Source organism: Erithacus rubecula (assembly GCF_903797595.1).
Source record: "Erithacus rubecula genome assembly, chromosome: 16".
Lineage (NCBI taxonomy): Eukaryota > Metazoa > Chordata > Aves > Passeriformes > Muscicapidae > Erithacus > Erithacus rubecula.
Window position 1 is genome coordinate 12480489 of NC_136668.1, and position 25513 is coordinate 12506001.

Sequence of the window (25513 nt, forward strand, 5' to 3'; positions counted from 1 at the left end):
TCACCCATTTGAAGGCGTTGAACAGGAAGGGAGGAATTGGTGCTGTTGGGGAAAAGGTCACAGTTTGGGGTGATGGAAGTGGGGCCAGTGCTAGCTCTGGTTTACACCTCCCCACAGATATAAAAACAGGTGCAGGATAATCCCAGCATCCACAGAGGGAGGCTGGGTGGGGTGGGAAGGGTCCCATTTGGAGAGTGACTGCCAGGGACAGTGGGTGACATTGGGCAGCACATTTGCTCTTCCCACCCCAGTTCCTGCCTGTAAAATCCAGAGTGGTGTTACATGAAGGCCAGAAATCATTGCTAGGTGTTGTTGGGATGCACAGGGGAGGAACTCAAGCCCTCAGGTAGCAGGTAAATCACAGTGGCACAGCAGTCAGGATCTCCTGTGCTGCAGGTCCAGGTGCCTGGTTCTTCCTGGGCCCTGAGTGCCACTGAGGAACCCACACAGTGACAGAGCCATCCACCCCTGGCTCTGCCTGCTGCTGGGGCTGTCATGTGCTGTCCCCTCAGCCACACAGACCTTTGCAGCAAGGTTGGGAGGGAGGCAGCAAGGGAATTGCCATCCCAACTGCTCAGTGAAACAGCTGCTCATGCCAGTGGGGCTGAGAGACACCTGGGCTGCCTTCAGGGGGGGCTGTGGGATGTTTTCTGTCCCAGCTGTGTGCTGGGACAAGGGGTTGCTTCACCTCCCACCTCTGAGCTGAGGCCATGGCCAGCAGCATGGCTGGAAGATCACAGAACCACACAATCACACAAATCACACAATCACTGGGTTGGAAGAGACCTCCAAGATCATAAAGTCCAACCCATGCCCTAACACCTCAATAGACCATGGCACCCAATGCCACATCCAATCTTTTTTTAAACACATCCAGGGATGATGACTGCACCACCTCCCCAGGCAGACAATTCCAGTACTTGATCACTCTTTCCATAAAAAACTTTTTCCTAATATCCAACATATATTTCCCTTGGCACAGCTTAAGGCTGTGTCCTCTTATTCTGCCATTTGCTACCTGGAAAAAGAGACCAACCCCACCTGAGCACAGGCACCTTTCAGGGAGTTGTAGAGAGTGAGAAAGTCATCCCTGAGTCTCCTTTTCTCCAGGCTGAACAACCCCAGCTCCCTCAGCAGGGATTTGTGTTCCAAGCCCCTCACCAGCCCTGTTCCCCCAGGTCCTCTCTGCCTGGGCACTGATGATGGGGAGCAGGACAGCCCCAAAGAGAGCAAACTGGCTGGAGCAGGGAGAGGAGCCTGCAGCACAGACCTTGCGTGCTGGGGGAGCTGGAGGAGGACTCAAAGCCACCTGCACAAGTCCCCAGCTCTCCTGTGCTGATGGAGAGCTCAGGGCAGCCTGGATAGGGCTACAGCTGGGAATAGGGCTGATTTTGGGGCTGAGTGAGACAAAAACCAAAGCTCTGTCAACAGTGGATGCTGCACATCCCTTCTGCTGTGCCTTCCTCCTCGCCCGCACTCAGCCTCTTCCTGACATCTAGTGGGAGCAGGGCAGCACGGCAAAGGGATCCTCACCAGCTCCAGGCTCCCAGGCACTCCCAGCCACAGGTCAGGCACAAGGCCTGGGCTGCCAGAGCCACCAAAAAAGGCTGGCACCAGCCACACTCAGAGCTGGGCTCCATCGGGGCACAGCTGCTTCTGCAGAGCATTGCTAGGGAGGAACTCAAGGTGTCATTCCTCCTGAAGGCAGTTATTAATGGGATAGCAGGGACACTGCTCTGCAGCATGGGGGCTGTTTAGGGTTATGTGCCATCTCAAACCACCTGAGTTCTGTCCCTGTGTGCAGCTGTTCCATGTTCCCAGGAAAGGTGACAGCACAGCTGGGCAGTTCCCTTCTTGCCCGTGTTCTGGAAGGCACCTTTGGGAAGCAGAGGGCAGAGGTGAGGTGGGAGCTAGAGACAGTGAGAGCTGACCCAGCAGGACATCACCTTCCATCCAGGACCACCCTCTCATTTTAGACCCATGCACATCTCCCTGGATCATCTCTCATCCCTAATGCCACCTGCTAAAATCTAACCTACTCCCAGCTCACAGCCCTCTGCCCATGGCTGCAAAGGCAGGGCAGGGACAGATGCTGGCCACAGCATTTGGGGACATTGCCTCCAGAGTCATCCCACACTGGTCAGCATCTCTACTGGACTGATCTCCATCCCATCCTTCCCCAAAGCCTTTAGCTGCAGTGACAGGCAGGAGCTCATCCCTCCTGTCTTGTTTGACACACATTCTGTGAGCAAAAACACTTTTTATCTTTCCCTTGTTGCAATCTGTCCTTGGACTGTGGTCGCTGTGCCTACCTTGCTGTCTGAAGGCCAAGGTGTCACCTCTCCACATGTCCCCAAATCTCCCAGGGGATGCCCAAGCACTTTTATTAATGAGCAGCTAAAAGTTAAACACCAGCAACAAAACAACAACAACAACAACAACAAAGGTCTTTATTTCAATGACCTGAAAGAAAATGTAATTCCAAGAGCAAAGAGAGTAATAAAAACCACAAAGGTGCTCCAAGCAAACTGGAGCAATTTGCATGGATCCCTTCCCAAAGCAGCCAGGGACTCTGGCTCTGGTCCCTGGCTGCTCCCCAGTGTGACATTGTGCAGAGCCACACTTCTCCCTGCATCCCCCCCATGCCAACCCCTTGCTGGAGGGACCCACAGGGACATCCCAACCCTGGGGAAATGACAACTCAGGGGGTGGGTGAGTGGCTTGGGGTGGGCATATCACTGGGTGAGCCCCCATTGACCCTGGGGAAAAGAAAGGCACTTCCAAACTGCAGTGTCATCCTGTCAGCTGTCTGGGCCTGCAGAGCATCCCTTCATCACCCCCCCAGCCCATGCCAATCTGACATCCCAGGATGTGGCTCCCTGGAACTCGTGCTGCTCCTGGGCCAGCAGCAGGGCTCAAAGGCAGAGGAGCAGATCCAGCTCTGAGCTGTGCTCAGCTGCTCTGTGCTCACAGAGGTTCCTGGGGAGCAAACCCTCAGTTCCTGACTGCCACTCCAGGGAGGCACTTTGATGGACAGGAGGGACAGGGATTCCTCACTCCTGGAGACTGAAGCACAGGGATAGGTGGTGGCTCTGGAGCTATGCCCAGTCTCCCACCCCAGGCTCTGCCCAGCCACACGTGCAGCAAGGATCACTGCCCTGATTTTCTCCCCCCCCACAAACACATCCAACAGCTCTCTGAAGTGTGGAGCCTTTGAGAAATGCTGGGATAAAATTCCAGAAGCAATGTCTAATCCAACAACTAAGTGGAAGTCATTGCCAGAATTAAACCCAAAGCCTCTGAAATTATGGATGAAAGGCAAAAATCCCAAATCTTCAGGATCCCAAATCTTCAGGATTTCCATGGAGGTTTGCTCTGTCCAGAGAGTCTTTGTCCTGTGTCTAGAGACAAGCAGACTCACTCCCCTGACATGTGGCTCATGGCCTCAGTCACTGATCCTACCCCCTCCCTGCCTTTCCAGAGATTTGGATCCCCTTGACTTCACTGTGCTCTTTTGGGGGATCCTGAACTATTCTGGGTCCCAAGTGCAAGGGTCCAGCCTGGGCTGAGATCCCGATTTTCTCCTGAGGAAGCAGAAAGTTCACAAGAAACACAGAACAGGGGAAAATTGCACTAGCCAAGGAGCAGAAAATCTCACAACAGCACTTCCAGACTTAATTCCCTTGTGCTATCAGCTCCTTCAAGGCCCCAGGTCTGACCCTGTAACCTGAACCCAGCCAGGGTTGGGAACAGCAGCCTTTGGGTAGGGGGAAAAGCACCAAAGCTGACAAAAATCCCCCTTCCCATGGCACTTCACAGCTTTGGAGCTGGCAGTGAGGGGAGTGGTTGGCAGTGTCCTGGGGAAGGGTCTGGTGACAAACACAGCACAGCACTGAGCAGAGCAGTGGGAAGGGGATGTCTGGACCTGAGAGCATTCAGGGAGAACCATCTCCTCACCATGTGGCCATGGAGGTGATTAGGAGCAAGACAAAGAGTTTCATATTGTTGAATTTAACCTTTCTTCTGGTTCAAACACAAACTAAGTCAAAGCTGCAAGCAGTGGCAGAGCCATCAGCTCCCAAGGCTGGGGTAAGCCATTGGAACTTCTCTGCTTCCCCAGTACCACCTCTCCCCTCTGAATTTCCTGTGTAAATCAGCATCACCTACCAAAACCGAGGCAATCCCTGCCCTAAGGAGAATCCTCCTCAGTGCAGAAACCACTCAGCAAGAGATTGTGGCTGTGCAGACACGAGCCAGCTCTGCAGCCCAGGGTCCCCTTTGGTGGCACGGACGGCACGGTGTGGCTGCCGGCACAGCCGCGCACAGCTTTTGGGGGGATTCTGTGGGGGGCTCAAGCCACACACAACCCGTGGAGCAGCACCCAGAGAGAGAGCCGAGGGCGGGGGTGAGTGCAGGGGGTCAGACACGGCCGTGGGGGCTGCGCTGGGGCAGGGGGTGGCAGGGAGGAGGCTGCAGCAGCGCCGTCAGCACGTGGCGCAGCTGCCGCAGGCGGGAGCGCAGGGACGTGCAGGAGAACAGGCTCAGCTGGCGGGAGGGCTCCAGGGGCAGCGTGGAGATGAGCCACCAGCACCACGCCGGGCCGTCTGCTGAAGCCTGCAGGGGACACAGGGACACACAGACCCCCAGTCAGGAGCTGCCAGGGAATGCAGGGGTGGCCTTCAGAGTGCTCGTCTGAACAGCGCTTCCGTCATCCAGGCTCAAAACTGCTGGACAAACTAATTTAATTTCCAGACAAGCATTCTCCAGGGAGCCTTCAGACACAGATGTAGCTGGTAAAAAGTCTATACTAAAGAAACAATGAAATAACTTGTGCATTTCCCTGTTTAAGCCGGTGCTTTTAGCAAACACAGGCCAAATCCTGCATGCCCTGTTTTTGGGATATTGGCCATCACTCAAAGATGTGAGGTGCAGGCCAGGCAGGCACAGCTGTTTGTAAAGTGGCCTTTTTATAACCTGAGGCAAACTAAGAAGGAAAAGCTCAATTCAGCTGAAGGAGGGTGAGTGGTTCTGTAATTTCTGAGCACATCATTGACATGACTGCAGGCCAGGACAGCCTTAGCCTGGGACAAGCCAGCAAGAGTATATTTGTAACGATCTAGAGAGGAAACACTTTCTTAAAGGAGTGAAAATTACATTTTGGGTTTTTTTTCTCCTACATGATCTGAATGTGTCAGAGCAGTATAACAAGGAAATTGGATCCTGTCCTCTTAGCTCCTCATCTCTGCCCAGCTATGGCTGTCTCAAAGGATCACAGTGAGAAAGGAGACTGCAGACTCAACAAACTGCAGGGCTTGCCTCTGCCAATTAATTTGGGGTTTTTTTTCCAAAGTGTTTTCAAACATGCACAGTTCAGTTTCTCAGTTCTCATTTAGGAAAAGATTCTGGGAAAGGTTTTAGAACTCAGTGCTCAGTTTCCAAGAACAGTTTATCATAAAGAAACATACCATAAAGAACCCATAAAGAAACATCAAGCATTTTTACAAGACAAGTCCTACCAACTCTCTGAATGAGAAATGCTGTAACAGGGGTGAAAACTGAATTTTTGTTCATACTGGGGGAAGCCAAGTAGGGAAGCAGGGTGGTTAGTGCAAGAACAGTGCTGCTTCAGAAGCTCTCTTGGTACATCCCTTCCCTCTGAGCATTACCTGGATGTCCTCCTCCTTCTCAGGCAGTGGTCCATGCTGCAGCAGGATGTGTCTGGAGGTGAGGTCTCCGTGCTCACAGAACCGCTGGGCCAGCCGGTAGGTGCTCTCGTGCAGGCACTGCAGCTCCTGCAGCTCCTCCCCGGACACCTGAACGCAGACAAGAGGTGCACAGGTGTCTGCAGGGAGGTTCTGTCCCTCTGCAGCCCAGGATTCTGCCCAGCCCTGCCCTCACCTTCTTGTCCTCCAGGTACTCGATGTCAGCAGTGTGGTAGCCGTCCCTGTGGCCGCGGCTCAGCACCCGGAAGCGCTGCCGGCCGATGGTGTCCACCAAGGACCGGCCGTCCGCCAGCAGCTCCACCTGACGGATCTCCAGCATGCAGCCATAGTCAGCAAAGCTGCAGGGACACAAAGCAGGGCTGGGCTGGGCTAACGGGTGACAGAGAGCAGCACCAGGGACACAGGGACACAAAGCAGGGCTGGGCTGGGCTAATGTGTGACAAGAGAGCAGCACCAGGGACACAGGGACAGGAACAGGGCTGAGCTGGGCTAATGGGTGACAGAGAGCAGCACCAGGGACACAGGGACAGGAGCAGGGCTGGGCTGGGCTAACGGGTGACAGAGAGCAGCACCAGGGACACAGGGACACAAAGCAGGGCTGGGCTGGGCTAACGGGTGACAAGAGAGCTGCTTCTCTTAAAAGTACCATCTCCAAAGCAGGGAAAGGCCCAGGAAAAAGATGTCTAGGTGGGGGCAAATTGAGATTCAATCAAGTGTCTTCCCAGTGCTCACTAAGAGGAGCTGGAGGTCACAGCCAGAGAACCAGGGAGCTCAGAGACATCATGAGTGAGAAGCTGTTCCAAGAATTGTATTGTATTGTATTTGACAGCCGCCACTGGCTCTGTGCAGCTCCAGTGCTGGCCTCATTCCTTGCTCCCATTTCACTCTGCACCGTGGGGAATGCACCACCTCCCTGCTGTGAGACAGCACTGAGAGGAAAATCTCTCTGTATTTTAGACATTTGGGGCAGGGGCAGCCTGCCCAGGAGCTCACCTTTTCCCATTCTCATATATGCACATGCCAAACCTCCTGGTGCCGCTCTCCTGGCAGCGCCGGATCATCAGGCGGTACCGAGGCTCGAAGACGTGCAGAGGGCAGGGCATGCCAGGGAAGGACATCGTGCACACGAAGATGGGGATGTTCTTGGTCAGGCTGAGGGACAGGAGAAACAACTGTAATGCCTCTCCAAGCAAATCCCATCCCAATGGTTCTGCATCAGCTGCTCCCCCAAACCAGGTGTGTCCTTAACCACAAGAAGTGATGCTCCAGCACAGAGCAACACTAAAGAGAAGGAGGGGACACAGTCTCAAGCTGTGTCAAGGGAAAAATAGTTTAGATATTAGGAAAAGGTTTTTCACTGAAAGAGTGATAAAGTTCTGGAATGGTCTGCCCAGGGAGGTAGTGCAGTCACCATCCCTGGATGTGTTTAAAAAAGGGTTGGATGCAGCACTCAGTGCCATGGTCTAGTTGAGGTGTTAGGGCATGTGTTAGACTCAATGATCTTGAAGGTCTCTTCCAACCCAGGCATTCTGTGAGTTCTGTGAATTTTTTAAAGCTTCCACTTGCTTCACCATGAGACCAAGGACAGATTCTGCCCACAAAACAGCTTCTTGCAAAGCTGGTCCCTCACCCCCAGGTGCCTCATGGGGCACGTCCCCACCCACACAGCACTGCTGCAGTGTGTTCCTGGAGGTGGGACAGACATCACCTGGGCAGCACTAAGCCAGAGCAATGGTATGGGGTGTGCACAGCCCTCTCAGAGCCCCTTCCAGTCCCCCTGTGCACACCCACACTCACACAGGAGCAGTCCCTGCTTACTTGGAGAGCTCAGCCATCTCTGCCCGGTGCAGCTCCCGGCGCTCAGCCAGCTGTGTGGGGAAGGTGGCCAGCAGGATGTCCTGCAGCAGCACTGTGGGGTTGTACCTCCCAGCCTTCAGGTACTGAAAGGAATTAGACCCAAAAATAGGTTGGAGAAGAGCAGGGAAGAAGCCCTGAGGTCCTGCAGGACTCTGAATCACGCTCACTTTTATTGGAACTGAAGGTAATTTTAGAGCAGAGAAAGTCAGGGATAAAACCTATTGGGGGATGTTGAGCCATAGAGCAGGATGGGATGTCAGCTCCACTGAGACCTGCAGACACAGCTCAGAGCCAGGGCCTGTCCAACACAGAGTCCTGTCTCTGACAGTGATGCAGTCCTTGTATGACAACCTAATTTCCCTGATGGTCTCATCCGAATCCCTTTTCATTAAAGATTAAATCAAATCTCCAGGCTAGCAAGTTTTCCATCCATTTCCATTTTTTAAAGTAATTAGCATTTGCTTCTCTCTCTCTCTCTCACTTCTCCTGTTTACAATCTCACTAAATCACTATGGCACCTTGTGGAAATGAATCTCTTGGTCTTAATTATCAACTGTCTGGTCATTCCCAAGCGAGTGGAGCTGACACTGCTGCGCCAGGGAGCTGCTAATGCAAGAGCAGTGCAGGTTCCACCCCAGCCCTGGGCACACAGCCAGCAGCTGGAGCTGGCTCCCAGCTCTCCCTGAGCTCCATCCTGCAGGGCTCGTGCCCTCACCTCTCTCAGGCTGTGTTTGCACAGGGGGCAGTTGGGCCGGTGGTCCAGGCAGCGTTCCAGGCACTCCTTGCAGAAGGTGTGACCACAGGGCGTCGTCACTGGCTCCAAGAACATCCTGCAAAGGATGAAGAGAGTCAGTGGATAGCAGAGAGAACCAAGGGAAAGGAGCACAGGGAAGTCTGGCAGAGAGAGACTTTAATTAGCAAGTCTGGGCTCAGACTGCTGGGCTGGACCAGTGAGGTAAGATGAGAATTGCTCCAGGCCTGAGCTCTGCAGGGTCTCCATGGAATCCCAGCAGACCCATCAATGCACACATGACACCCCTTGGTCCTGCCAGGTGCCCCAGACACCCCTGGTGGTGTGTAATCCAAAGGCCATTGACAGGAAAGTTCCTCCTTCCCCCTGCTCCAGCAGCAGGGCCAGCAGCAAGTACTCAAGCTGCTCCCAGGTAACCCCAGCATCAGAAAATAAACTAAGGGCTCAAGAAAGCCCTGACTCCTCCTAAACACTATTTTATTCTTTCAGAAGAGATCCAAATTCACGTAGTTCAGATAAGATGCAGCCTCAATCTCTCTCCCCCATGAACAGACCTGGAAAAAGCTGCCATGCAGGACCTTGGCCGACTTGCATGTCTGGCAGTGCAACACCCACCCAGCTCTCTGCCAGCAGCCACTTACACAACTGCTCCATGGGCTGGGACACACCAGGAACAACAGCCTGGTTTCAGCATGCCCTGTGGCAGTGCCTCCCCAGCCCTGAGCCAGCAGACAAACACAGGCTCTACCCCATTCTCTTTTCCACCTGCACCAGGCAAAGAGCTCAGAAATGCTCCCCTCTAGGTCTGCAATATCCCCATCATGGGGGGAATTTCCCTGGGCAACACCTTCCTGTCCCAGCCTGCAGGCACAAAGGGCAACCACTGCTTTTGGTCTTTGACTCCACTGAACACCCCCACCTCCACACTTCTGTCCCAAGGGATACAGCCCCAGTGATGCTGCACCCTGAGCAGGGTGATCTGAACTCCTGCAGCCTGGCAGGGTGTCCCATGGCCCTGCCCTCCCCTCCTAACTCTACCAAAACCTACATCTCAGCAGTTGTCAGGACTGAGCTTTTATTAAGACATGAATAAATGTGCACACCATGTAAAGAAAACCATCAGGTGCCAATTTTTCATCCTAAAAGCTCTCGTGCAGGAGAACTCACCGTATGCAGAGGGAGCACTCCAAGTCAGATATGCTCAGTGACTCCTCAAGGCATGGCTGGGTACACTTTGCTGCTGCTGTTTCCTCCTTGTTACCTAGAGGAAAAAGAGAAGACAACCCCCCATTTCAATATAGAAAATTAATCTTTGCTTTCTGACCTCGTTCTGAGGCATAACTGCCCCACAAAGTGCTTTGGAAGTGTCAAAGAAAAACAAAACCATTAGGAAATGCAACATAAATCCCATTTGTGTTCATCCATAACTTGTGTCAGTGGGTCTCATGGTACTTGGTGGAGGAAGGTAGTATCTCCTCCTTTTGCAGGCAGGGAAACTGAGGCACTGGGTAGCAAAGTACCCCAAAAAGCTCCAGGATGGAAGTTTCTGGAGACCTGCCATGAGCCATCAGTGCTTTATGCAAACCCAGGTATGTGGCAGCCACCTGGCTGGACACTGATGACAAGTTAATGCTGATGGAGGTGCTCCTTCCCCAGATCATGGCATGTCCTGTCCCCCACACAGAAATTTAATCTGAACCAAAACCCATCTGAACCCATGGGAACCAAACAAAGCCTCTCCCTGACTCCACACAGGGTACAAGTGATGGCTGGCTTCAGCAAGAACTTGTCAACAAGCTGAGCCAAAGGTTTGGTGTATGTTCACCAGCTCAACACAGCAAGATCAGGTCCTGACCAAAGCTGCCCCATCATGTGCCCCTGGGATATTTATTTGTTGAGCTGGACACAGTGCAAACACCAAGTTTTCAGTGCCAAAATGGATTTCAAACAAATATTTTGCATGACACAACACTGTGGTACCTTTGATGACACTCACCCAACCACTGGCCCTGACTCTCTGCCCAAGTCTCCAGCTCCTGCCGTTGTCCTGGCTGGGAAAGGGTGGCTGTGTCCTGGCTGTGCTCAGGCCCAGCATCCCCTCGGCCATCTGCCAGCTCTCCCTCCTGATCCTAGGCACAGCAAGATGAAATTGAGCCCAAACCTTCTTCTCCCTCTGAATGCACAGTGCCATCTGTCCCACCAAGCCTGATGGCATGGGAGGTTTCCTGGTGTGCTGCTGTACATGGGCACCTGGCATCTGCAGGACAGCAGGAGAGTGGCCTTCAGACACTGCTGCCCATCACATGGTTAAAGCATGGGCTCACTCTGTCCAGACATACCAACTGCTATTGGCTGTATCTGAGCCCATTTTCTGAATTCCCTCTTCTCTGCAAACCTTCTAAGTTTGTTTATAGAAGGCAAAGAGAAAAATACAACCTTCCCTTAACAGCTGCTAGTGGTCTGAACTATTCTCAAATGTGTTTTTTAGATGAAAAAAAATTAAACTCACTTCTTTTTTTCATTTTTTTTTTTTTTTTACTGAATGTAGTGAGATGAACAGAGAGTCTCCTCTGTTTCTTGAGTCCCCACATCACCAACCCTGATGGTACCTGCTCTCCCACCCTCCACTATCTGCAGATTCTCATCCCAGCACAAAACCAGGTAAGCATGGCTGCATGTCCTGCACAGCTCCTTTCCCATCACTGGGCAACTGGGATGTCCCAGAGGGACATTAAGTCTCTTTGCAGACTCGGGTATTGCAGGCTCTTACCTGAGCTTGTGTGGAAGATGGGAGTGCTGGGCTCCCTCCATTTAGCTGGGAACCAGCTGAGCTCAGGTGAGCATCCCCCAGGTGTGCAGCTGTGCTTGGCTGAGGAGCATCAGCTTCCATGATGATCTGTAAGGACAAAGCAAGGGCTGGGGGATGCTAGGAGGAAAAAGCAGGGAGGGTCTCTCTTTTTCCCCAAAGCACCCTTCCTCTCACTGCAGAAGGTTTCTGTGCTGGCTGAGCACTCTGTTGAGTCCTTCAGAGCACAAGGACATGTCCCTGTGATGTGAGAGCACAGGAACATGGCAGAGCCCACACACCTTCTCCATCTCTCTCTGAGCTGGCTGGAAATGGGGACTGAGTTTCAGGCAGTGTTCCAATGCTAGCAGGGCTTCAGCTCTCTGCCCCATCTCCAGGAGCACCTTCCCTTTCCTGAAGAAGGCCTGCAGGGCAGAAAAAACACGTGGTGACTATGAGGCAGTGACCAGTTGAGCATGTGTCCCTTCAGCTCCTCTGCCAACCCCAAGGGAATGTCCCTTTGCCTCCTGCCTGCTCCCATCCCAAGCCAAAGCACCCAGGCACATCACTGCTCCCCTGATCAGATCTGCCTCAAAACCCAGGACTCCAAAGTGCAGCACTTGCAAAAGCCAAGCCTAGGGAGAGCTGGAGAAGGAGTGAAGGTGCCAGAGCTCTCCTGTGAGAGCAGCACCTGCCACCTTGATTTGCAGCCCAAGGGGTCTGTCAGGTGCATTTCTGAGCAGATGAATCCAATGGAGAACTGGGGAGAGGGACAAACTGCTCCTGTGCAGTGTGGCTGGTCTCACCTCATGCTCTCCAGGCTCAGCCCTGCACACAGCATCCAGCTCCTCCAGGGCCTGTGGGTGCTGCCCCAGTGCCAGCAGTGCCTCTGCCCTGCACAGCTGCAGGGAGCTGCAGTCCAGGGCTGCAAAGAGAAACCAGAGCACTCGTCAGATGAGCCCTGAGAGGCAGTGGGGATGGAGGAGGATGGGGAGAGGCCACCACAGCATCCCTGAGCACTGCCTGCAGTGCTCTTCATCAGGAGGTACTGGCTTTGTAAGCCTCAGCAAGGAAGTTATTTCCCCTAAATAACCAGTTTTAAATTCTTTGAGGTTCTTCCCTTTGTTTTTTCCCCCATCTTCCCTAAACACCCTCAGCCAAGAGGTCCCACCACTGCCTCAGGGCTTAGCCATGCTGAGATCTGGGCTTTCATCCATCTTTTTGGGATGCAGCTAAAAGCTCTACCATAGACATAGTTCCTACAGGGCTGTGGCCACAGCAGGCTCTGTGATGTGACTCACCCTGCAGACTCACAATAACACGTTACCAAACAGGACTGCAGTGCTGGATACCTGGACTCCCAGACCCACCTGGCTGTCACTGCTCCCCTGGGGCAGAGGAGAAGCCAAGGGGGTGCAAGAATCTGCCTGCACCACACACCTGGGGTTTCCAAGTATCAGAAAAGGCTGAGATTTCCCAAAACTGAGGAAGGTAACTGAGGATCGAGTTCCTTGTCAGCAAGGTGTCACTGATGGGACATTAGGGTGTTGGGGGGACTAAGGTCCCACAGGCATTGCTAGTCATGACACCAAGCATTACATGCTCCTGCCTTTTCCTAAAAAACTGGCAGAGAGATCCTCTTCTTTCCTGCCTTGAAAAACTACATAAAGACCTCCATTCCTATCAGCACTGCCAGTGGCAGAATTGGGTTGGGGGATGTCAGGGAGAGCAAGGAAGCAGCACCCCAAGAGCCCACACACATGGAGTAACCAGGTGTGGCAATGTCTGTGGGTTTGAAATGCAGAGATGCCCAGACCCACCCCGTTATATCACAGCTCATGGAGGTGACCTACATGCAGTGCAGTACTGGTGCTCCAGCTCAGGTAACAGGTCTGTGCATCCAGCCCTGTATTCCCCCAGCTCTGAGCATCAGCTCAAAGCTGCTGAGGGTTGGGGACTTGTTGCTCCCTTTGGGAGCATTTGGGGAGGCTCCAGTGTTGTGCAGGTCCCCCCACTGGCTCCCAGCTCCCTGTGGGATGGTGGTAGGTCCAGCACAGGTAACAGGTGGTGGCCCTGCAGGATGCTGGGACTGAAGCAGCCTCCTATCATAAACCCAGCACCATTTGCAGGCACTGCTGCTGCATTTGCTCTGCCAAATGTGGTGTGGGCATCACCTTGCTGAAGAGCCAGGAGCTCTCTCAGAGGCAAGCTGGGTCCGTGGGCCTGGCTGGCAGCTGATCAGCAATCACCAGGAAACATCACTGTTGATGATGTCTCTCCTGCACTTCCAAACCCAGCAGCATTTCCTCCTGGCCTGGTTCAAGCACGGTGCTGATGCAGCTCTGCCAGCAAACTGCAGGTCAGGACTGGCAGCCCTACCACAGCTGGGTGCAGGAAGCATCTGCCCATTTCCCTGCCTGCCTCTGCTGCCACCCTGCCCAGGCACCCACCACTTCTCACCACAGAGAGGAAACTCTGCCATGGCTATTGCCTCCTTGTCCCCATGCCCAGCACGCAGCACAGTGGGACTTTGCTCCCTGCCTGGTGTCACCCTAGCCCAGAGAGCAGCAGAGCCAGGCACAGCCACTCCTGCACCAAAAGCTGCACTGCCAATGCTGAGCTGTGCAGCAGAGCAACACCTGGGAGACTTTTTTCCTTTATAATATTAGCCAATTTTAGGGCTCAAATCAGGAAACATGGGAACTTGCTGCTCAGTACCCTGTCCCACAAGCAGCCATCCAGAGATGAAATATCCCAGCCCCTAACAATGGGTAGGGATGACCAAATAGGTACAAAGTCTAGAGGCTTATTTTCCAAGTGGGCAAACCCATTCAAACATTTGCACAGCCCAGCAATAAATCGACTGATTTGGCCAAAAAAACACCCCACTACAGATGTGTAAAACAGGGCAATGATTTCTGCATTTCTCTGCTGCTGCAGCTATTTTTGATCCATGATATCATTACACACCAGGGCCATCAGCCAGCTGGCAGCCCCAGAGACCCGCCAGCCTCTGTGCTCCATGTCAGAGGGCCTCCTGTGCTACACATTACAGTGCATTTCTCTGTTGTTCACTCAGAAAGAATGAAGATAAAAAGTTGACAGTTGTTTTCCACCCCAGCAAAGTGAGCTGCTCTACAGGCTGGGCTGAGCAGGGCACTGCAGACTGGCCTATCACTCCACACTGAACACCAAATAAAACATCCCCATGGGTCAAACATTTATCAGTGGCTCTGTTTCAAAGTGAAAGGCAGCCCATAAAAAGTGGTGCAGCTGAAAGCTGGCTGCAGGCTGCAGGAGCTGGAAAACACATCCTGAAAGCACCACCCACGTGCTGAGCCTGGCAGCCCCAGCAAGCACAGGTTCACCAGAGCTCAGGCTGTGACTGCAATTTCCTTCTTGTCCTCTGCCAGACTTCCCTGACTTTCGGGGAACAGAACGTGCAGGGAACAGTGAGGACAGAGTTTGCAATGTTTCCTCTTTATACTAAAAACAGATTTTTGAATAAATGTGTAATTGTACACCCTAATCAGGCAAAAACCTGGCAAATGAGTACTAGAGAAGTGTGCATGTGCCTTTACTCTGAAGGAGGGTGTGCAGGGAGAGACGGATGCCTCTGGAGGTTGCATAAAAGGACCTGTTTTCTGCTGCCAGCACCAGGATCGACCGGTCCGCTCAGCCCTTGGTTTCCAGGCTTACCCTGAACCTCTGGCGCTTGTCTCGCAGCAGGCGATGAATAAGAGCCTGCGCTGCGGGAGGAGAGCTCAGCGCTGTCATAGAAACGCCGCGGAGAAAGGAAACTGCCTCCGTCGCCCCAACCCCCTGCTCCAGACACATTGTATAACCCTTTTATTTAAGTATTACTTTCCAAGAAATGCACTTACAGCCACGCATTAAAGCAGATCAAACCCTACCCCCGGGCCCGACCCTGGCCCTGCAGGCGCTGTGTGGCCGGAGGGGCTGCAGAAGGTCCCGCACGGTGGGGCTGGCACAGGAGCTCCGCCAGGGCTGTGTCCTCGCCAGGCTCCGGGGATGGACGTGTCCAGCCCCGACTGGACAAGTCCCAACCACTTTACATAATGGCCACCCCCTGGGCAGAGCTCTTCCTCTGACCCTGAAATATGCCCGGGCTGCAAGACGTGAGCATCTGCTGCTCGTTGCCCTCCAGCAGCACGTGGCCGATGGGACACAGGCCCTGGCAGGGGATGAGCAGCGCGCTTTGCCGGGCATCCCACCGCTCCCAGCACCTCGGGACATCCACGGACATGGAAGAAATGCCCGGCAGCTGCGTTCCCCCTTCCCATCCCCATCCCCACCAGCCCTGCCTTACAACACTTCCAGCTTCCCACGTCTTCCAGCTCCGGACGGTGCAGGCTCGGAGCGCACTGAGCTGCAGGGACACGGTGACCTACATGGTCACCAACACTGGTACTCGCAGCCGCGACATCCCAGCCCGTCTCTCGGGCTGCTGTGCTGGCCCCTCTCAGCCCGCACCCCACCATCGCACTGCCAGCCCCCCATCCCGGTGGTCCTTACCCAGCTCGACCCCTCTCTGCGCCATCCTCAGCGCCTCCCGCGCGTCCCCGCGGGCCAGGCGCTCCCGGGCGCGCTCGGCCAGCGCGGCCAGCCGCAGCTCGGGCGGCACGCATCGCTCCAGGATCCCGCACAGCACCACGCTGCACCGAGCCGCCGGAACGCCCAGCAGCTCCAGCCGCTCCTGGCACAGCGGGCAGCGGGCCGGCCCGGCCCCGCCGAGGCACGGCTTGCAGAAGGAGTGACCGCAGGACGCGGTGACCGGCTCCCAGAGCAGCCGGCGGCAGCAGGGGCAGCGCAGCAGGTCCAGCCCGAGGGACGGGCTCTCCCCGGGCGCTGGGGAGCTCGGGCTGTGGGGGCCGCTCATGGCGGCGCTCGGGGGAGCTGTCCCTGTCCCTAAAGCCGGCGGTGCCCGCACGCCCCGGCCGCCGCCGCGCCCCCGCGCATCGCCCCGCGGCGCCGCCGGCCCGGCCCGCCGCAGCGACCCCGGGCAGGCGCCGGTGCCGGGGCTGCCCCGGCCTCCATTGGCCGCCGCCGCCCGCGCCGCCCCGCCCCGGCCGCGTTTCGTAACGGAGCCCGCGGAACCGGGGGCGCCGGGCGGGCGAGGGGCGGCGGGAGTGCGGGGGGACCCGGGAGTGCGGGGGGATCCGGGAGTGCGGGTGCGTGCCGACCCCCGCAGCCGGGATGCGGGATCGCCGCCGATCCCCCCGAGCCGGGATGCGGGATCGCTGCCGATCCCCCGCAGCCGGGGTGCCGGGATATTGGGGGGCTCCGGAGCAGCCGGGGTGCGGGGTGAGCCGCTCTGAAGCCGTGCGCCGGAAAGCTCTGCACCAGATGGGCACGGGGTCCCGGGGGTCTGGGGCCCCCTAAAGCAGGACAAGTGCAGAGTGCTGGGGGTGTTTCGGGGTACACAGGGTGCTCTGTGATGGGGACAGGAGGGTGGGATACCTGGGGTCCCTGAGGGGTGGGGTGCTGGCTGTTGTGGTGCTCCAGAGCAGGGCAGGATGCTGAGCTGGGTTGCACCAGATGCCTCTTTGCATTACCCTCCATGGAAACCCATCGTGTTTGGGGGCAAAGGGGCACTCCTCCAGCGTACACGGGAAACTGCAACTCCCTCAGATGCTCCATTTACCCAAAACTGAATGAATTCAGAGCCTGCATGTGGACAATCCCCTTCCCACTCACAGACCCCCGGGATGGGCTTGGTGTCACAAGGGAGATGCATCCCCTCACCACAGCAAAAAGCCAGCAGGTCTTGCACAGCAGGTGCCGAGAAAAACAGCTGAAATCTGGCAGCTCTGGAGCTTAGTAGATCAGAATTTACATAAGGATGATGCACATTCCCCAAGGGCTCGTTTGTGTGTCCCCAAAAACAATCCAAACCCACGCACACACTGGCAGGGCTGCTCAGGGAGGGAGATCAGCAGCGGGACCTCAGTGCTGGTGGAACCAGTGCCCCACTGAGGGAGTGGCTGGCAGAGGTTTGGGCTGTGGAGCAGGTTTTGTTTCCAAATCTATTGCAATTACATTAAACAGCTAGTGAGTGGTTTTAAAAGCTCAACAACTAAGCATTTTATGTGAGCTTGATAGGCTTTACTGGTTTCTCCGTTATCTTTTTAAGTGATCCCTCTGGACTGGAGAAATCTCAGGTGACATTTGGTAGCACTGCCCTGAAAAGCTAAGTTTGGCATTAGGGGCAGTGGTCACCCTGGGAGCACTGGAGTCTGACTGGGACTCTGCCCAGCAAGAGGCATTTTCCATGTCCCCATCTGCAGGGTCAGTCTTTAGTTCTCCCCCTCCCCCCCCACCTCAGAGGACCTTGCACATCCCTTCCCCCAGCAGCTCTCCCATGGGCATTTGTCAGTGAATAAAGGTAATTCACACCAGACACTCTCCTTTCATGGTTTAGTTTCCATCAAAGCCTGGGTAACTACTGACTAAGAACAAAGATTGCCACCAGGGAGGCCTCGCCAGTTTTGTCTCCAGTTTACCCCTCAAGAAGGGCACATTCCTGGCTCATGAGCCATAAAACAAGGATGATTTACCTGTCACAGCCAACACCGAAGCAAAGTGCCCAATAACCTGTTTGTGTGGCTCAGCCTGGGAGCTGCAGCCCTTTGCCAGGTAAGGAGCACAGCATCTCCCATCACCCCAGCCAGTTCCTCTGGGAGACACCAGGCTGCTCACCTGGGACCTGCCTCATTCTTTCCCTCACCTCCTGATTCACTCCACAGCCATGTGTGGGCTCTCCAGTGCCTCACAAGCAGAGCAGACGTGCTTTATAATCTGCCTTTGCATAATGCAGTTTGAAATCAATCAACCACGACACACGAGGCCATCACAAACCAGGCTTCATTAGCACCAGTGTGCAAGAACATTTTGTTTTCTTCAATCTGTCCAGAGCTGAGCTGGTTCAGAACTCCAAATGCTCTCTTGTCACTGCCCTGTTTGTGCTGACTCAGTACATAACTGCAAAAGAAAAAAAAAAAAAAAAAAAAAAGCTTTAAATGCTTAATGCTAACCATTCTGCTGGCCAGACAAGAACTTCACGTGTTGCATAACAGAGGACAGATCACACTGTGTGTAGGAACTATTTGCAAAGCACAACAGGATTTTGATTTTTATTTCAGTTTAGAGGCGGGAAATGTCCCAGGGTCAGTGAAGGGTGAGGAGTTCCAGGTGTTGCTGCAGCTCCTCCTCTGGCTCCCAGCCACACGTCCCCTTGTGCTTGGGCTCCAGCACAGCCTCATTAATGGGGTCCAGACTGCTGACAGCCCAGCATGGGGATAAGGGATTTCACACCAGCTGTGTTTGCTCATTTTTGGTGCATAAATATTTGTTGCAAGCATTGACACTTGTTTTGTTTTTGACACGTTAGGGTTTAAGGAGTGGCTCTGAGGTGACAGCACCTTCCCAGTGTTGCCTTTTTTTCGTGCAGAGAGGAGGTCTGTGTGCACCTGAGAGTGTCTTCAAAGGCACCACAAGCAGCTGTAAACAGGAACAACATGCACCTTGAATGTCATGACCCCTTTTCCAAGCTGCTATTCCTGCTTCCTCCAGCACCATCAGACCTGAAAATCCTGTTGCACAGAGTTGAAACAAGTTCTCCCATTTCTAAACCAGCAGGAGGAAAGCATTCCAGAAGAATCCTGGGAAGATCCCTAGAAGAATCCCAGCTGAGGAGGGGGAGAGTTGCTGTCAGCAGGGGCCACCCTGGGCTCACAGTGGCATGTCCAAGTGCCAGGCAGCCTGCTGGGTGGCCAGGCAAAGAGCCTCAGCACCTCTGCAGGCACACTTGTGCCCCAGCAGCACTGCAGCTGGATCCTGGCTGTCTGCAAGCCTTAAGAGTTGGCCTAAGGAATTGTTTTTACACCTCAGTACGTGCCTGTACCATGCAGGGAGTTATTTGCATCATCCTCCCTTCCCGCCCAAGCCTGTCAACAAACACATCAGCTTCCTGGAATTTTTTCTTTCTTTCTTTACATCATAGTATTTCTAGATCCAGGATGTTATTCAACCACCAGGTTTCCCCATTTGCCACATGCAGCTCAAAGCCTTTCCTGGGAAGTGGAGCAAAAGGAACTGGAAGCAGGTGGTGTGGGAGACTCTTTGTCCTGAGCTCATTTTTTGTGACCTGCACCTTTGCTCTCAGGTCTCTGTGTGCAGTTAGGGGAGTTGCTGCAGGCCTGGTTTTCTCTTGGCAGAGGCAGGCAGACTGCCACAGTGCTCTGTGAGCTTTGGGATTCGAGCTCTGCACTGTGTGACCAGGCAGTGGGCAGGAAGCAATCATATAAATTACATGGTATTGTTCCCTGAAACTCTGCTGCTTCAGTGCTCAGAGAGGTCCTGACTCTCACTACAAAGGATCAGATGTAAACAGGGTCAGGGAATTAAGAAAACTTTAATATTTTTTTCCTTCTGACTCATACAGGCTTTGCCTGAGGCAGCATCATTCCTAAAGAAATGAGTTGACTTTCACATGGATTGGTGGGACAGACAGCTGCAAAGTAATGTTATCTCATTGCTCATGTAACCAGGCTTATGCCTGAACTCCTGGAAACTGGAGAGTCACAGCAGGAGAATCCAGATCTGTATCTGGCTCATTTTAGTCTCTCGAGCCAAACATCTTGGCAAAGAGGTTGGCAGAACATTATCTCTCACTCTTGGAAGCAGCACATAAAATAGATGGAGATGTCTTTTTCCACAGCATGGGCAGTCATGTACAAACCACAAACCCCTGAGGAGAGAATACAAAAACAGATCAGAATTGTCTCCATTATCCCAGGGGAAGCCCAGGGATGGTGACAGGACATGGGCTGTGGTGCAGGATGCTGTAAGCTTGCTGTGATGCTTTGCAATTGTTTTATTGGTATTTCTATTGAAGCTGAAGATCCTCTATTGACAGGAGAACTCTAGGAGGAGCCCAGAGTCAGCAGGGCTTGCTCAGCACCACCTAAACCAATGGATAACATAACAAAGTGATTAAAGGAGGAAAAGTCATAACAAGCAAACTCCCTGAGGACACCTTTACATTGCAGCAAGGTCCACCACTTCCAAGACTGGTGTCCAGAGGGAGCTGCATTTCAGTGGGCCAGACCTGGAGGTCACATCACCCTCTTAATCTTCTGGATGGGGAGAGCAGATTTATAATCAGCCTTTACTGCAGGGTCAGACAGAAGCTGCCAACTTCCCAGGCTGCTGTGTGTCCATGTGCCTGACCTGTGGCTGTGGCTGATGCCAGGGTGGCCCATCCCTGCAGCTGGGCACTGGCCAGCTGCCCTGCCCCGTTCTCTCACCAGCCTTGGCCTCAGCAAGAGGTGAGTACGTGCTGCCTCCCTCATTTCTTCCTTTTTCCCTTCTGCTGTGTGGCTCCCACCCAGCAGGGCTGGCAGGCACCCAGTGCTGCCTGGTGGCTTTGCCACAGAGGCTGCAAGTGGCAGCAGGTGGCTCTGCAGCTGGCAGAGCCTGCTCTGCAGGGATGCCTCTGGGCTCTGTCTGACTGCCTCATCCTCTGCCCTGCTCCTTATTCCTTCAGCTCCAGCATCTCTACCACCACTGTGTGTCCTTCTTGGTGAGGACAGAAGAGCTCTTGCAAAGCCAGCAGCTCAAATTCCATCCAAAAGCCATGTCTGACTGTGTGGAGAATGAAGCACCTTGAAGTCTCGGGGAGAAATGCAGAGAGCTCTCAGGGTCTCCCCTTCTCCTCAGCCTGACAGAATGAAGCCCTAAACACATCCTGGGCTGGATTTCAGGCTGTGCCTCTACCACAGTTATAAATAGCTGCCTGTGTGCTCCTGGGCTGTTCACAGCAGTGGTAGCCTGGGCAGAGCATTCTGCTGCAGGAGCAGACAAATATTTCTGTCTGTGCCTTTTTGTTGCACAGGCTGGCTGGCCTCCACCTCTGGTGCACTTTGAACAGCAGGTGAATCATGTTTGGGTAAGCCAGCTCCTCCTTTCGTAACGCACAGGCGTCACGGCTCTTAAAGAGGTCAAGTTGTTAGTGCTCGGAACATTTGTCACCCAGAAACCTGTCCTGGTGGATCTGCCAGAGCAAATTGAAGGTTTTCCTTCCCAAGCAGCCTGGCACCATTCCACTGTGAGTTTTAGGAAGGGATTGCAGCGAGGTTTGTGGAGTAAAGAGCCTGCTCTGCTCTTCTGAAAGAGCAAATGCAGAATCCCAGAGAGGTTTGCTCAGGAGAGGAAGGTGCTGGGAAAGATGTGTATCATCAGCATCATTCTAATGAAAATTAATCCCAAGAATAAAGCTCTGCTATAACTTTTAGCTGCTATTATCATAGCAAAGAGTCTTAACTTACAGATATTCAGAATGAAGGGACAAGTTGTAAGAGGATGAAGCACAGAGAGGAGCAAGTCTGAGTGTTGTGCAGGAAGCAGGAGCAGAGATTTCACCTTCCAAAACACCCTTCTCTTGTATGACTCCAGTTCCATTTGGATTTTGCTTTTCTTCTTATTCAGCTCAAAAATAGAAGAGTGCTTTCATAGGAAACCTCTGCCCAGCACTCTGCAGAGATTAGCAGATCATAAGCAGGGCTGCAGGAATCAGCTTTTCTGGGGAAGTCAGGATTTTTAACTGTTTCCATTTGTTAGTGGAATGAAAAACAGCTTGAAATTTTCCATGAAAAAGGTCACTTGGGAACAGAGGAAAAAAATTCTTTTTGATCTCTACCTTAGAGAGCCTTGTTTCCCTAATAGGACACTTTTTATAATAAAGCTCCTGGATGCAAGATGAAAAGTCTCATCTCAAAATAAAGGTACAGCCTTTCTATTCTGAAATTGTTGGCATTTATAGAAAAAATGCCTTTTTATGGGGGCATCTCTGCATGAAATGGTATAGGAAACAATTCTTTCTCCACACCTAAACTCTCTTGCCATCTCTGCTGCTAGGAGGCCCCAGACAGCCACGTGCTGTGCAGGATCCCTGCAGGCTCCCCCAGATAGTGTGAGCAGGGGCAGCACAGCCCCTCCTGCTCCCCGAGGACCAGCCAAAGTTATTATATAAATTTGTGTAAACAAGGCTTGCTTAAGTAACTCCACGGCTGCCAGTTCCTCTTGCTGGTCTCCTGTTCCACTCCGCCCCTCCAGAGCGTGGGGTGATGGGGTGATGGGCATTGGCCCAGCTCTCTGCTCCTTGCTCCTCTCCCAGCCAGCTGAGGAGCCCCTGGTTGAACCTTGCAGGTGCTCAAGCCAAGGAGGTGGGTCCAGCACCCTGGTGAAGGCAGAGCTCAGGCCCTGACAGCTGCTGGCTGTCACATCTGTGGGCAAACACCCATCTCAGCACACAGGTCATGCTGGGGATGTGTCCCTCAGGACAGCTACTGGACTGCTGTGACTGAAAGTCCTCAGCATCCCCCAAGGCCAGATGCTCCATCTGCCTTTTGCCTCCTCCACCAAGGGTTTTTGAGCCCTAATCCCCGTGGCTGGCACAAATGTGTGTGCTCCACACCCATTCACGTCACCTGGCTTCATGCCAGGGCTGAGATGCAATGAGGAATTAGGGACACCAGGAAACTTGAAATGGTTTTCACCTCCCCAACTTTCTGGGGAGACTTGGCCAGTTCTCTGAAGGCAGGACAGGGGCACAGAGGGGTGAGAGCTGTGTGCAGGGCAAGGTGCTGAAGGCAGGATGGAGAGGTTTGGCTGCTGGAGGAGAGGGCTGGGTGTTCACACAGCCAGTCCTGGGTGTGTTTGGCTCTTTGCTCTCGTGCCACAGGGAGCTGGCTGCACATGCTGTGTTTGCAGAGAGCTTGGTGCAGTGGCCTGGAGCAGGGACTGTAAAACACAAGCAGCAAACAGGAAGACTTTGCCTGGCTTGGTGCTCACCATCACCAACACTGCAGGGAGTGCCCAGGGCCCTGAGCTCGTGAGCTTGGGGACAGCAAGGACATGGATGTGGGGACAACTGCAGACATTTGCAGGCTCCCCCCATTTTGGGATCTGGGCACAAAGGAAAGAGGACAATTTCAGGGCTTTTAGATGAAATACCTGTCAGCTGGAAAGCAGAATCCCACTCCAGTAAGATGCTACACCTCTCAGCTCCAAGTGAGCATCCACAGGCAGGTTTGACCTCAGAGTCTGGCACAGCATGCTTGAAAGGTTTCCAAACTTTATCTTAAAAAGCAAAGGCAATGCCTCCCCTTTTCATGTCCAAACACAGAATTTATTCCAAGATATTCCCATCCTGTAGTTACATGTCCTGAGGGGACTATAAAATTCTGCAACTCCATCTACTATTTGGAAGTAGTTTGTGTCTTGTGCAAGAGTCCTGTGTACTTGCACAGAGGGAAAAGTAAAATATCTACAATAACCCCATACAGGATTATTTTACATTAATGCACCCAAGGGTTCATGAAACAATAAGGCAGTTCAAATCAATCCTTCCCTGCTGAAGCCAAACCAGCTCATTGAAACCCAGTTTAGCTTTTGGGGCTGTTTGTTTTTCCCATCTTCGTGTTTTCCCTTTAATCTTTGTGCTGGATAATTAAGACAACATTCCTCAGCATCTTTCCTGCTGTTTGTTGTGCTTATACAAGAGCCGGCTGCATTTGTTCCGTGGAAAGAACATCCAAAGCCACAGTCTGTGCTTCCAAGTAAAATCCTCTGCAGTGCTGACTTTTAATCTCGAATTTGCCTGAAATCTGCATTACTCAAGAAAATACTCATAGAAATAGACTTCAGGAAAACCAAACAAAGCAGCAGCACAGCAGGGAGAGCTTATGCTCAAGTTTGCATTTAAGTTTTTATTGATGGTGAGACTTCTGGGCTTGACCTAATACTGCTGGCAGCAGCAGTGGGTCGGGATGCTGGTCCTGTGTCGCCCTCCGAGGTCCCTTTTGCTGCCGGCTGGGCCCTACCAGAATGAGGCATCCCTGTATCTGATGCTCTCCCTGTCCCCGATGTATCTGATGCTGTATCTGATGCTCTACTTGTCCCCGATGCTCTCCCCCTCTCCCCGATGCTCTCTCCGTGTCCCCGATGCTCTCTCCCTGTATCTGATGCTCTCCCTGTCCCCGATGCTCTCCCTGTATCTGATGCTCTCCCTGTCCCCGATGTTCTCCCTGTCCCCGGTGCTCTCTCCCTGTCCCCGGTGCTCTCTCCCTGTCCCCGGTGCTCTCTCCCTGTCCCCGGTGCTCTCTCCCTGTCCCCGGTGCTCTCTCCCTGTCCCCGGTGCTCTCTCCCTGTCCCCAGTGCTCTCTCCCTGTCCCCGATGCTCTCCCTGTCCCCGGTGCTCTCCGTGTCCCCGATGCTCTCCCTGTCCCCGGTGCTCTCTCCCTGTCCCCGGTGCTCTCTCCCTGTCCCCGATGCTCTCCCTATCCCCGATGCTCTCCGTGTCCCCGGTGCTCTCTCCCTGTCCCCAGTGCTCTCCCCCTGTCCCCGATGCTCTCCCTGTCCCCAGTGCTCTCTCCCTGTCCCCGGTGCTCTCTCCCTGTCCCCGGTGCTCTCTCCCTGTCCCCGGTGCTCTCTCCCTGTCCCCGGTGCTCTCCCTGTCCCCAGTGCTCTCTCCCTGTCCCCGGTGCTCTCCCCCTGTCCCCGATGCTCTCTCCCTGTCCCCGATGCTCTCCCTGTCCCCAGTGCTCTCTCCCTATCCCCGATGCTCTCCCTGTCCCCAGTGCTCTCTCCCTATCCCCGATGCTCTCCGTGTCCCCAGTGCTCTCTCCCTGTCCCCAGTGCTCTCTCCCTGTCCCCGATGCTCTCTCCCTGTCCCCAGTGCTCTCTCCCTGTCCCCGATGCTCTCTCCCTGTCCCCAGTGCTCTCTCCCTATCCCCGATGCTCTCCGTGTCCCCGATGCTCTCTCCCTGTCCCCGATGCTCTCTCCCTGTCCCCGGAGCCCTGCAGGAGCCTTACGAAACAGCCGAGCGATTATGAAACCCGTGGCCCCGCTGCCAGACGTCTCATTCCCGGTAGATGGCAGTGCCAGCTTATTTTTCGTAATTTTTCCCGATTTTCCCCACTTATTTATTTTCCTGGCTCCGCGCCCGATGCTTGCCCTCGGCGGGTCCGGGGATGAACGGGCGCGGTTCCTGCGCTGAAGTCAGTGCTTCAAAAAGAGAGAGGTTTGTCGGGGTTTTCCCTCCCCTATTACAGCTTTTCGTTTGTTTTTGATAAATTTGAAGTTGGTTTTAAAAGCTCAGCAGAGCACCAGGCGTCTGTCCCCACTCACGCTGCTCCATCCCACAATGAGCGGCGTGGAGGGCGCAGGGAGGATGTTGGTGATGCCAGACCTGGAGGGACTATGCAGAGCCTGGCAGACAGAGCATTTCTCTCCAGACTCTGTCACGGTCTTGAACAAAATCTGCTCACACAGGTCGCAGCTCCCCACCTGCCTTTCCTTGAGTGTTTCCTTCT

General features: G+C 53.8%; 1 protein-coding gene across 1 annotated transcript; it reads right to left on the reverse strand.

Annotated features, from left to right (window-relative positions):
- Window positions 1–2430: 2430 nt before the first annotated feature.
- LOC306808822 (LON peptidase N-terminal domain and RING finger protein 1-like) lies at window positions 2431–16085 on the reverse strand. The gene is made up of 12 exons (XM_079319811.1): window positions 15653–16085; window positions 11923–12041; window positions 11419–11541; window positions 11102–11227; window positions 10328–10460; window positions 9499–9592; window positions 8296–8410; window positions 7542–7663; window positions 6717–6875; window positions 5899–6061; window positions 5667–5813; window positions 2431–4614 (listed from the first exon to the last, which is right to left on the reverse strand). The coding sequence occupies exons 1-12, from the start codon at window positions 16014–16016 to the stop codon at window positions 4420–4422; spliced, it is 1860 nt and encodes a 619-aa protein (XP_079175937.1). The 5' UTR covers window positions 16017–16085; the 3' UTR covers window positions 2431–4419.
- Between the last annotated feature and the right edge of the window lie 9428 nt (window positions 16086–25513).

Excerpts from the sequence above, each read along its gene's own strand:
- LOC306808822 (XM_079319811.1), bottom strand. The coding sequence starts at position 16,016 with ATGAGCGGCCCCCACAGCCCGAGCTCCCCAGCGCCCGGGGAGAGCCCG. Across the intron at positions 11,542-11,922 it reads CTGAGCCTGGAGAGCATGAG|GCCTTCTTCAGGAAAGGGAA; the intron begins GTGAGACCAGCC and ends TCTGCCCTGCAG. Across the intron at positions 10,461-11,101 it reads CATCTTCCACACAAGCTCAG|GATCAGGAGGGAGAGCTGGC; the intron begins GTAAGAGCCTGC and ends TGCTGTGCCTAG.